The 13,957-nt window shown below is 33.0% G+C and overlaps 1 protein-coding gene across 1 annotated transcript in view; it reads right to left on the bottom strand.

Moving 5' to 3' along the window:
- The window catches only part of MAN1A2 (mannosidase alpha class 1A member 2), a 168,430-nt gene that overhangs the window by 102,047 nt on the left and 52,426 nt on the right, over nt 1–13,957 (bottom strand). Inside the window, exons 3-4 of the mRNA XM_079109401.1 lie at nt 13,033–13,129; nt 2,327–2,445 (exon numbers count right to left, since the gene is read on the bottom strand). Coding sequence (XP_078965527.1) covers nt 2,327–2,445; nt 13,033–13,129 — 216 coding nt within the window. The remainder of the gene's footprint in view (nt 1–2,326; nt 2,446–13,032; nt 13,130–13,957) is intronic.

Here is a 13,957-nt window from a genome sequence, read left to right as displayed (position 1 = left end):
AGCTGCTTCCTATAATTAGTACTTCTGGCAAGACCATAATGGCTCTCTTTTTCCCTTTTCAGTTCCCCATTACTTGGTTAACAATTCTAAACATAAAATTCTTTATTTAAAAAAAAAGAAAAATGGTATGGCTCTACTTCCTATTTGAGCCCTGACTGGTATAATGATATACAAGGAGATTATCAGTCATAATAAAGCTGCCATGTAAATGACTAGGAGTATCTGAGACTGCACAGATGCCAATTCTCTTCAAATTCATCTATAAATTAAATGCAACCCTCACCAAAATTTTAAAATACTTTTTTAGAACTTAAAAGAAAAAAAGGGCTGAGAACTAAAATAATTTCCTCACAGACCAAGATAAGATATTATGATTGAAATACAGATACTAACCTTCTTATAAAAATCTCATTCTTGTGACAGTTTAGTATTGATGAAGGGATAAGGGAAATAGCCAATGGAAAAGAACAAATTAATATGACCAATATATGACTATTATGGCATAAATAATAGGGAAATGAATGGCACCAATATCAATTGATAGTTGCCTATCTGTACTACATACAAAAAATTCCATATGGATTAAGGACAAAATGCAAAAGCAAAACTTTAAAAAGTTTAGAATAAAAAATATATCCTTATGGCCTTGTCAAAGGAGTTTCATACACTAGATATAAAAAGAACGATGTGCATAGCTACAAAAGAAAAAAAATAAAAACTACATTCCTCAGCTTCTGTGTAGTTAGATGGGACCATATGAGTAAAACCTACTCAACGGCACACAAGCAAAACAGGGTAAAGAATTCCCGAGAAGTGTTCTGAAAGAATAATCACATATCTTTCCTTTCTTTTCTTCCTTTCTGCCAACCGGAGGGTAGATTAAGATCCTGGATCTTACAGAACCATCTCACACAAATAAGCTATATATACACTGAAGTTTAACACAGCAATTGAGACACAGGATCCTAGGTTCTTGATGATTAAAGAGCTATCCAAAGCAGCCCTGAACTGCTCATTTCTGTACATAACTTGCATGAAAGAGAAATAAACATCTATCTTGTTTTGGTTATTTTATATTAGGTTTTCTGCCACTCATAGTCAAACCTAAACCTAACAGATAATAAAATTATTCTAATTAAGATATGTCAACAATTAGGTCTAGCATTTTTAATGCTACAATAACATAATAGAAGGTAAACAATTTTTGTCTAGTTGGCACCAGGAAAATCATCAGAAAAGAAATAATTATTGATTTAAATCATAAATATTGAAGAATGTCCAAGAAAAAACACATAAGAGAAGAAGTGAAGGACAGTACAGTCAAAAGGAACACAGTAAACACAAATATCATGGAATATGATAGTGAATATGACAAAATAGCCCACGTGTCTTTTAGGTACTGGTCTTATGAAAATAATGACTTCTGCTGAGCACCCAGCATGTACCGGATTATGTCAAATAATCCTCACAATATTAAAATAACAATTTTATGATAAGTTTAAAAAGAATAAATAAAATTCCTAAGCCACACAACTGGAATTAGTTGTGCTAGGTTTTAAACTTAAGCAGTATCACTATGCCAAAGTACTGGAAGAATGAATGTAAGCCTAATTATGACAGCTATTCAGAATTGTATCAAATCATTAAATCTTTTCTAAAAAAAACAAAACCCCACATATTATTTACAAAGCAGTTCATAATATCCTGATGTATCTAATTCATTGCCCCCACAATTATTGCTCTAACACACTAACACAGTACTGCAAATGATAAGGTCAAGAAAAATAAAAGACGACGCTGAGAAAAAGATGTGTATTTTACACAAAAATTAATAACAACCAATAATCCTAAAAGAAGAAAGAGGACTTAGTATTGCATTTCTTTAAACTGCTACTATCATGCTTGGCCTCATAGGCCACTGGCACCACTATAACAAAACACTATAAACTGACTGAGCAGCTGATATCAGAAATTCACTGCTCACAGTCCTAAAAGTCCAAGATCCAGATGCCAGAATATTCAGTGTCTGATGAGTGCCCACTTTCCGATTCACAGATGGTACCCTCTAACTGTGTCCTCACAAGGTAGAAGGGGTGAGGCAGCTCTCCAGAGGCCTATTTTATAAGAGCACTATTTTATTCAGGAGGGCTTTATCCTGATGACTCAATCACCTCTGAAGGACCCCACCTTCTACTACCATCATTAATGATTAGGTTTAAATATATTAATTTTGGAGAACGCAAACATTTTGTTTTTCTGCTACAGAACACAGAAAAACATGTGCCTTTTCATAGTCAATCCAGGAGATTATCAATTGTATACTCACCACACTGAAATCAAGGTTGTCTTCAATCCATCTTTGTCCATCTAGAAATTCATCATGAAGTCCCATGATATAAAGAGTATCCAAAGCATCTACTATGGTAGCACCCATTTGTGAACTTCCTATATTGGGAGGAAAAATAACTCATTAAAAGATCCCCTTCACATAAGGTCTATTTTAGCATGGCAATACAGCAGGGGGACCACTGACTGGTCATCACTGAGGAGTGGACCTCTGCTGTATACACTTACTCAAGTGCTAAAACCATAGTCAGGGACCCCAGAGGTGGCAGTTAACCAATGGGGGTTTTTGGCACAGTACAGTGGTGAGGCTAGCCTTAGGCATTTAGATTTTTCTTTTACAATATGGAAGATTCAGCCATCACTGGGGTTATTTTAGAATCCCAAGGACATCAGAATGAAATTATCAGTTGTCAGATTCTTTTAAGAATATGTCTTCAAAGTTTTTGCTTTAACATCTAAAAAAGGTTCATTTTCTCATTTCAGATCATTATTAAGCGTTGTAGGTGATACCACTTGCTCATCTGTCATGAACTCTTAGGAAGCTGTCATATTGTTCAAATATTGTACCTGTGCTTACTCTAAATTCAAGTGGACTGTGCTTCAGTGCATTTATAAAAGATAAATTCAGTTTCTGAAATTAAACTTTTTATTTGCAATTTAAAAAAAAAAAAAAAGATTATATGGACCAAAACAAAATACTCAACACTGTTCACTATTCCCTTAGAATAGATAATATAGTTTACTGTATTTTGTCGAAGATGGCACATTGATTAAATAATAGGAAAATAAAAGAAAACTAAAAGTATAATTCTCCTTAATGTTTTGTCTGGTTAGAATATAATTTACCTATCTACTTAACTGAGATAGGAAAAAGAAGAAAAGAAAAAGGAGAATTAATTAAAGAAATAGGTAAGCGTTATTCAAGATGACAGCTAAGTTATAACACAATCATGTACATCTGGTTCAAATCCACAGAAAGGGCAAAAAGTATTTAAAAAAATAATGAAATGTTTAACAAGGCCAGATAACCATAGTGGAACAGAGAAATATGACAACCCTTGGTAATCAAAAGCAGTTAAATCATACTGAAAAAACAAATGACAAAATGTTAGAGAAAATTAAAAAATAAGATCCACCCACAACAAAGAGATAACCCTGATCTTAAAAAAATGTTTGAGAGAGTGAAAGGAGAAATGAATTAAAACAGGTCCCTCTTACTAATAAATGTAACTGCAAAAATCCTAAATAAAATGCTAACAAAACAAGTCTAGTAATGTAATAAAACCATAAATAAAAGAGAGCGAATGGATTCTCCCCAACCCCATAAATACAATTATCTCTGTCCTCAGAGAATGGAAATCATTCACACAGTTCACTGCCTACATTAACATGGCTTTTCTATTCAACAACACAAGATTACTGTTCCATGTAATACTTTTGTCCAGAAAGATTAAAGCCACAAAAAAGAGAGAGAGAGATTTATGGTTCATTCCAGAAAATTCCTGAAAGACCTATTAAGTCTTCAACAGAAAATATCAAATGATGATTTACACCCTTAAACTTAGAACTTCTTGCCCCCAAATTCTCCTTTCCATTCCTAAACTATAACATGATCCTTACTGAACCATAACCAAGAACTCTTGCCCCATTGAAAAGCCCCCTTAAATCAGACTTAAAATCGCAACAAATATTTCATCTTTGTTCTTCCCTTTCTAAAAGGCTACTAAGGCTCTGGTCTTCTCTGTACCATAGTAACCATCAACAACTTTGTCACATTAACCAATTTTGTCTTATCAACAGGTATTCTTGGTGATACTTTGGGAGCCAGCATTTAACACTACTTGGTTCGCATTTTCTATTTACTGCTCTTCTTTCTCTTTTCATCTTCTGGTCAGTCCTCTTACCTAGTTTCTACTGGATAAACACTGTTTTCTTCTGATGGTTTAGCACATTAGTTCTTTGGACAATTGTCCTTTACTGATATGTCATTTTCTTGCTCCTGTGTTCCTAATAATTTCTTCTACTTATCAGTAAGCATATCTTCTCACTAAAAAGACAACTACTATGATAAATTCCTTGCTGTTTTTTTTCCCCTATTCAGTTCCCTTCACATTGATACTATCTTGAATGTAATTTTGAGTCATATGCATAATTTTCTTTCACTTTTCTTGCTGCTCAGCTTTTTACTAAGATAAAAATTTTATCAAGACACTTAATCATCCACATATTCCTATCTCCTGTATAACTGCTTGCATATGTCTTTTTATTTTACTATTTAATCAAAAATATTTATCAAACTTATTTTAAATTCTTAAAATTACTATTTTGTTCTTTCAATTTTTATAGGTAATTATGTTCCTCTGTTATCTAGTTATAAATTTAGTTCCACAGTGCACATTCCCCAAAGTACTTGGGAATGAAAAAGACCTGACCCACCTATTCCATACTGAACCTGATTATCTCCACAGGGATAGGTTTGTGCCATGAGCTAACAGTTCAAGGAAGAAAAGGGCTAACTTGAAATTACTGATAAGCATTATTATTATTGTTTACTTAAACAACTAAAGATTTGAACTGGAAAAAAAAAAATGAAAAAGCCTAAAATTACCCTGAATCAAAAAAGCAGCAAAATATTCATTGCAGAATATATAAAACATTAATAAAAATTTATTAGGGAAATCGGGGCTGGGGAGATAGCTCGGTCGGTAGAGTGCTTGCCTTGCAAGCACAAGGCCCTGGGTTCGATCCCCAGCACCACAAAAAAAAAAAAAAAAAAAAAAAACTATTAAAAAGAAAAAGTCACAACTTGAAATTTTTGTGCCATTTAAAAAGAACAAATTAAAAAAAAAGGAAAGAGCAAGGAGCCACTGCCACCAAACCAGCACATTCTTGCAAAACACAAAAACCTCAAATACCAGCCCCACCCAGTCCTAATATGGACAACGTGGCCTGTGACTTGTTCCAACAATCTGCTAAAAACGTGGTGGATTACTAAGTTAAAACATGGTGTTCAGAGACATGCCTCACCAGAGGATATCAAAAAGATGTATTGGAAACTAGCACTAAAGATGCATCCAATAAAAATCTAGAGAATAAAGAAGTGGGAATGATGCTGGCTAAATTATATTGTTACATTGTGTCCATGTAAGAATATGAAGCAACAAATCCCATCATGTGTACAACTATAGTGCACCAATAAAAAATGTGGGGAAAAAAAGCAACAGAGAAAATTCAAACAAGTAGCTGAGGCATACAAGGTTATTATCAGATGCTAAAAAATGGGACATTTAATGACAAGTATGGCAAAGAAGGATTAAATGGTAGAGGAGGAGGAGGTGCAAGTCATTTTGATATGCCCTTTGAGTTTGGTTTCACATTCCAGAATCCAGGTATCTTCAGGGAGTTTTTTTGTAGAAAGGACTCATTTTTGTTCAGCTTCTTTGATCACACATTTAAAGACTTTTTTGGAAACCAAAGGGGGTCCCCAAGGAAGCACAAATTGAGACACAGGTTCATTTGTCTGCTTTCAGTGGATTTCTATTATTCAGAGCTGAATTTTCTTCATTTGATACAGGATTTACATCATCCGGGTCACTGGTTTATGGGGCTCCCACTTCATTCTCTTCCACATCATTTGGCGGCAGTAGGATGGGCAACTTCAAATCTATATCAACTTCTACTAAAATAATAAATGGCAAAAAAAAATCACTACAAAGAGACTTGTCAAGAGTGGTGAATAAAGAGTAGACGACTGAAGAAGACTGCCAGTTACAGTCCTTAACAATAAATGGTAAAAAACTGCTACACTTGGATAACAAGTAATTCAGTGCACACATTTAACACAAATGTTGAACTATAACAAACGCCATTTTAACAGAAACATTTTTGTGAAGATTATAACAAATGACATAACAGTATAATTGTACCTAATCTAAAATATTTATAAACAGCTCATCAGAGCCCCTATTTGTAACAGACTTTTGAGTTTATTATTGGGACCACAGGATAGGACCATTTTTTGTGTGTGTCTTAAAACTGTTGTAATATCTATATGCACTTTGCTTTTTTAATAAACGTAATCCAAGGTGAGCCTTGACTTCTGAGTATTGCTAGGACAAGATTGTATTCTAACACCAGCATGAATCTATTTTCCATTGCATTTGACATGTGAGCCAAGTAGTGTCAGCCTGCTGTGAGCTAACATTGCCAGGATGAGTCTTCTATGGAAATAATTTCTGGGATTTTTTTTTCAGTAGTTTATTATTAAAGATATTAGTGCATTAATGGTAATACATTTATTTTTAATATAAATTTAAGGATGCTTTTTAGTTGTGCATGAATGCTGTCAACTTGGTAAAGTTTTGACAATTGTTTAACTATATAATGTTTGTTAAGCTTAGTTTTTAAAAAGCTGGTAAGCTGGGTCTTTGTCATTTGCTTTAAAAAACAAAAGGAAAGAAACTCATATTTGGTGCAGTTTTTTCCTGAAAGGAAAAATGAAAATAATTGAACTTAACACGCAAGAATGAACAATAAATTTGAGCAACAAAGTAGAATTAGAAAAAGCTAAAGGCAGAAATTAATGAATTAGAAGTGAAGAAAACTGTCAGAATATTAAATTCAAGACATGGTTCTACATAAAGAATTACACAGTGAACGTACCACTAAACTAATTTTTCAAAAGCAGATAATACTAAAACACAAGGAGTAAAAATGCAATGATAAATAAAAAAATAAAATTTTTAAAAGCTCCTTTTATTCACATTTTTATGAATTTCAAAAAAAATGAAATTGGGATGCTTCTAGGAAAATATGCATTATTCTGACTTATCAAAGGAAAAAAAAGAAACCAAATCTGAACAAAAAGACAAAGAAACAGAAGAAACTGAAAAGTTTTCAAAGAGTTAACCACTATAAAAGTACCACATTCTGGAAGTTTCATAGAATATATTTCTACTTTTATTTTAAAGATGATTATCTCTTATTCTGCATCAACCTTTATTGACCATAGGAAAAAATCTTAAAATCTAACGTATAAATTTTGTATACACGCCAATGAAAAAAACGTGACTTACTAAGGAAAATAACTATCTGATCTCAGTTGTATAATGGAAATAGCTAGGAGTCAAACTGATGGGCTACATGGTAAGTATACGTTTAACTTGATAAGAAAGCAACAAACTGCTTTCCAGAGTGTACCACTTTATATCCCCAGCAACAATATGAGAGTTCTAGTTGCTCTACCACCCTTCTCAATATTTGGTACTGTTTGGTCTTTCAAATTTTAGACATTTTAATGGATATGTGTAAATATTATACTGTGATACAAATTTTATGTTTTCATAGGTTCTTTTAAGTTATACACAAACATGGAGTATAATCTGTTCTAATTCAGTTCCCAGTGCCTCTCTAATTTTATAGTTGATGTTTTCTATAGTCTTAAAAAAAAAAGTGTTACTTATTTCAAGGTCATAAAGGTTTTCTCATATGTTTTCTACTAGAAGTTCCATACTTTTAATTTTTATGTTTAAATCTGTGATCCAATTCAACATATTTGGTAGGATAGTTGAAGTTCTGGTATTGCAATACCCCTGCTTCACTCTTTCTGCTAAGGATTGCTTTAGCTATTCTGGGTTTCTTATTCTTCCAGATGAATTTCATGATTGCTTGCTCTATTTCTGTGAGGTATGTCATTGGGATTTTAATTGGAATTGCATTGAATCTGTATAGTACTTTAGGTAGTATGGCCATTTTGACAATATTAATTCTTCCTCTCCAAGAACATAGGAGATCTTTCCATCTTCTAAGGTTTTCTTTAATTTCTTTCTTTAGTGTTCTATAGTTCTCATTGTAGAGGTCTTTCACCTCTTTTGTGAGATTGATTCCCAAGTATTTTATTTTTTTCGAGGCTATTGTAAATGGGGTAGTTTTCCTAACTTCTCTTTCTGAAGATTCATCACTTATGTATAAAAATGCATTAGATTTATTAGCACTGATCTTATATCCTGAATAGTTTACTGAATTCACTTATGAATTCTAAAAGTTTTCTGGTGGAATTTCCGGGTTCCTCTAAATATATAATCATGTCATCAGCAAATAGGAATAGTTTGAGTTCTTCTTTTCCTATTCATATCCCTTTAATTTCTTTGGTCTGTCTAATTGCTCTGGCTAGAGTTTCGAGGACAATGTTGAACAGAAGTGGTGAAAGAGGGCATCCCTGCCTTGTTCCAGTTTTTAGGGGGAATGCTTTCAGTTTTTCACCATTTAGAATTATATTGGCCGTGGGCTTAGCGTACATGGCCTCTACAATGTTAAGGAATGTTCCCACTATCCCTATTTTTTCCAGTGTCTTGAGCACAAGGGAATGCTGTATTTTATCAAATGCTTTTTCTGCATCTATCAAAATAATTATGTGATTCTTGACTTTTATAAGTCTATTGATATGGTGAATTACATTTATTGACATTTCATACTCAATGTTGAAGAAAGAGTCAAGTTCCATTACTTTTCCAAGTAAACCTCAAGTTGATCCAGCACTATTTGTTGGAAAGACTATCCTTTTGCCTGCTGAATTATTTCAACATCTTTGTTGAAAACCAGTAACAATGTATGTGGACCAGTTCCACTGATCTCTTTGTTTATATTAGGCTAACACCCTACCGTCCTCATTATGACAATTTTACAGTAAATCTGAAAAGCAAGTGATATAAATTTTGCTCTTCTTTTTCAAAAATTTTGATTATTGTAAGTGCTTTGTATTTTCATACTGGTTCTAAAATCATCTTTTATGAGACCTGCATTACCCTAATACCAAAAAAAGACAAAGATAATTCAAGAAAAATACAAAACAACATATCCCTCACAAACAAGAAAGCCAAAATCATCAATATGTTAGCAAACAGAACCCTAGTTAAGTCAGAAATTATGAAAATAATTTATTTATATACACATAAATACATAAATAACCCCAAATGAAAAATAAAAAGCACCCTTCAAAAAGCATTACAAAGTCAAAGCATACTCTTCCAAATCAAAATTCTTTTAAATGCAAGAAAGAACTTTCCCTAACAAAACTCAATGAATATCTAAATAAAAGAATTTATTCTACTAATCACTGGCTTAAAAATTAGCATCAGGAAGCTGGGGTTGTAGCTCAGTGGTACAGCACTTGGCTAGGATGTGTGAGGCACTGGGTTCGGTACTCAGCACCGCATAAAAATAAATACATAAAATAAGGTTCATCCACAACTAAAAATATACATATTTTAAAAAAATTAGTATCAGTACTAACATATTCAGCAACATTCCATCAAGCCCCAGGAGCAGGTCCTACATGGGCAAAACCAAATGAACATATTCGATCCTTTTAGGTATAGCACAAGGTTCAACCATGGGTATAAGACTCAATTAGGAAGAGAGAGAAGAGAAGAGAAGAGAAGAGAAGAGAAGAGAAGAGAAGAGAAGAGAAGAGAAGAGAAGAGAAGAGAAGAGAAGAGAAGAGAAGAGAAGAGAAGAGAAGAGAAGAGAAGAGAAGGAGGAAGAGGAAGAGGAAGAGAAGAGGAAGAGGAAGAGGAAGAGAAGAGGAAGAGAAGAGAAACAATGAATCTTTCAATGAAATTTCTAAGAAATTGAAGTGCCTCTTCTTTACAGTGTTGTCTTTTCCACAGATCCAGCAGTATGAAGATATGAAACTTCAAACTGCTGCAACCATCCCACTAATAAGCCAGGGTGAAGATGTCAACACAGAGAGATAAATAAAGGGAAGAGTCAAAGAAAAGAAGTTTAGCTGGAATAAAATGTGTATCAGGACTTCATTGAGCTAACTGCATTTCCTTTTTAGTTTAAGTAATTTTGAAATGGATTTTCTATCATCTACACAGAGTCCTCTGATGCCAAGGATGAATTACACAGAAATCAAAGGAATACTAATTTTAGCTACTATATGAAAGAATTGTTTAATAATCAAAGCTAGGAAAAAAGACATGTTTTTGGTTAACTTTTCCCCTGTAGCCTAGAATATTCCAAATAAAAATTCAATACCCATCTATATGTTCCTACAGTTATAGAAGACAGACTTTTATAAGTTTCTGGTAACTCTTAAGAAGATTCAATACAGGTATACTGAATTGGGTTATGTCAAATGAGGCACTGAGAAGTTCCACACTTCTCTTAGATTTCTTATTTAAAAAAAAAAAAAAAGGTAAAAATCAGATGTACAAAAATTCTCAAACCATACTCACTAGCAGGAATATAAGATGCACAGAAGGAACAAAGTAGGAAACAAAGTCATAAACTTTAAAAATGTATACTTTAATAAACCAACTACACACAAAAGACAAATCACAATAAAGTATCTGTTCCCATTTAGCTTATTTGGCTGGAAAAAAATTAAGCACTAAAAAAATTTTAATAAGACACAAATATCTAATTTGGACTACTGAAAATTCTGCAGACTGTGATTTTGCTCTTTCTACCATTTCCCTGTCTTCTTCTCACAATGTATGTATCCCATGAGATTAAATTAGTATTTTTTCTTTCTTTAAAAAGTAATCCCACACACTTGTAATCCCAGTGGCTCAGGAGGCTGAGGCAGGAGCATTGCAAGTTCAAAGCCAGCCCCAGCAAAAGCGTGGTGCTAAGCAACTCAGTGCGATCCTGTCTCTAAATAAAATACCAACAGGGCTGGGGATGTGGCTCAGTGGTCGAGTGGCCCTGAACTCAATCCTCAGTACCCCGCCCCCCACAAAAAAAAGTATTTAATCAGTACCAGTATCTATATGATACATGAAAATACATTAGACGTACAGAGAAATATAATTTGGAAAAAGAAAATCAACAGCCACTTCTTATTTTTAATACATGCTTAAACTCCAATCCTTTAAAAAGGCTCAGTTAATCATTGAGCTTAATATAAAAGGATAGTAAATTGAAGGAAGGATCTAATTTAATTAACCAGTATTTTAGTACAATAATGTCTCATTTTGTGACATCCACAAAACAAATGGGAACTTCTCAACCTGAAACCTCCGCAAAGGAAATATACTTTATTACACTAAATGATAGCTGCTAAATTAAATATATTATAAGATTTCTGGTAGTTATTGATTATCTATCTAAAGGAGATTTTTTTCTTCTTCTACCACAACATCTTTCAAAGCCAGGAGAAATTAATTTTTAAAACATTTTCTTTCTGACAGAAAATAAGCAAAGACAAAACAAATTATCAGGGCAAGTAATGCACAACTATAATCTCAGTTACTGGAAGCCTGAGGCAGGGGGATCCCAAGTTTGAACCCTGCCCTAAGAAATTTAGCAAGACCTAAGATTTTTTGTCTCAAAAACAAAAACAAATACAAAAGGTTTGGAGATGTAGCTCAGGGCTCAAATGCTCTTGAGTTCAATCCCCAGTAATTAACACCACACACACACACACACACACACACACACACACACAAATTATGAGGGAAATTACAGCATTAGGAAAATGTTTCCATAAAAAAGAATGACTTTATGACATTTACTAGAAAATGGATGGATCTGGAGACTATCTGGAGACTATTATGCTAAGCAAGATAAGTCAAACCCAAAAAAACAAAGGTCGAATGTTCTCTCTGATATGTGGATGCTAACAAACAACAAGGGGGAAATGGGAAGAAGAGAAGTTCAGTACATAAGACCAAGAGGAATAAAGGGAAGGAAGGGGGAACAAGAATAGGAAGGACAGTGGAAAGAATCTGACTTAACTTTGCTATGCACATATATAACTACACCACAGTGAATCTCCACATCATGTACAACCACAAAACTGAGATCCTAACTAGAATAAGTAGTTCATGTTTGCATAATATATGTCAAAGTATACTGTACTGTCACATATAACCAAAATGGATAAATAAAAATAAAAACTCTTGAAAATTTAAAAAAAAAAGTTTCCATAATCTCACAAGGAAAAATACTCTCATTTGAATTATTGTGATGATATACTCTGATTAATAAGGAAAATTTCACTGCATTATGACTAGTATAGTACTTTCTTATCCCCATTAAAATTTCTTGCCTTCACCATCATTGGTTAAAAAAATATCCATCATATCAAGAAGCATTTAAAATGGGGGTAAGAAGTAAAGAAAGACAAGGAATAGATCTACAATTCTCAAGACTTACACTTGGGTTTAATAAAACCTGTTCAATCAAATTGGTTGACTAACAAATGGGGAAGTTTAACAAGAGAACTGAGCTAAAAAGTGGCAGGAAAAACAAAACCCAGGATTATTACAACTCTTCCTCAAATCTCTATTAACACACATACTGTTCATTTTTCCTTAAGAATTATGAGTTTACAACATAACTCAATTTACCGACCAAATCACCTTGGGTGTTATTGCTTTTGTTTTTCAAGGTATATATATTACTAATGGAATTTCCTATCACTTCCCTCTTCCTCTACAATGTATTACCAAATGGTATTGTATTGAAAAAAAAAAAAAAAAAAAAAAACTACAAATAATATTTGGAATACTAATCACTCCGAAGCAACTAGAACTAAATCTATACATGCTTGCAAAAAATATATATGTTTATAGTTTCACAGAAACACTCAGATTTTAGAAAACATTTTTTTTTAATTATGTTGGTTTAAAAGATGGAAACAGAGAATGGAAATAGTAATTAAAAAAGGAAATTTACCAAATATGTTAGTGGAGTGTCCTTTCCTTGCAATAGGTCTGAGTTCATTATGTCCCCATCCATATGTCCTATAATTATCCCAGGCATGTTTCATCATCTGAGAAGAGAAAAATTATAATTTATCAAGTTAAAATACTCACAGACCATTATTTTTATATTTCATGTAATTCAGGGTTCTATTACCATATCCTTACACATTCTTTTAGGTCTCCTACATAAGCATATGATTTAATTAACACTTTTATCAGTGTTAATTAAACTATGTTAAACTATGTTAATCTCAATCTATACATAACCATGTTAATCTACAAAACAGAAAAAAATTATGTGTAATCAACAAGGTATTTTTCTTGGGGAGCAAGGTGTTTATATGGTATTCTTTCCTTTTAAGAACTGCCAATACTTTTGAGAACTACTACTCTTCCCTCACAGTGATTGTGACAGAAGTATCAATCACAGGGCTTTGATTCTATCTCCAATTAATTCAGCAAGGCTAGAAAATCCCTTACCCTTGGATCAGAACTCAGAAAACTCTACCTCTGCTGTGGAAGCACAAAAGCAGTACTAGATAATAAGCAACCAAAAGGACAGGCCGTGTTTAAAAAAAAAAAAAAAAAAAAAAAAAAAAAAAAAAAACAGGGAGCCATTAGAATTTGGCACACTTGGCACACGTTATACTTCACCAATCCCTGCCCTAGACAAAGTAACTACATTCATATGACTTAAGTAGGGACAATCATGTTCTTTTTTATACATACTATTATAGACACTGGGAGACAGGGAGACTCATTTCATGATCATAAGGTCTATGTAATATATAATCCTGGAGCTGAAAATGACTAGCTCTCCCAAAATGGAAAAACTAAATAATAAAAGAAAATACAGACAAATGCATATTACTGACAATTACATCTACATACATACA

Source organism: Sciurus vulgaris (assembly GCF_902686455.1).
Source record: "Sciurus vulgaris genome assembly, chromosome: 1".
In the NCBI taxonomy this organism is placed as follows: Eukaryota; Metazoa; Chordata; class Mammalia; order Rodentia; family Sciuridae; genus Sciurus; species Sciurus vulgaris.
Note: the sequence above shows the minus strand (reverse complement) of the source record. Positions and strands in the feature narration are given on the sequence as shown.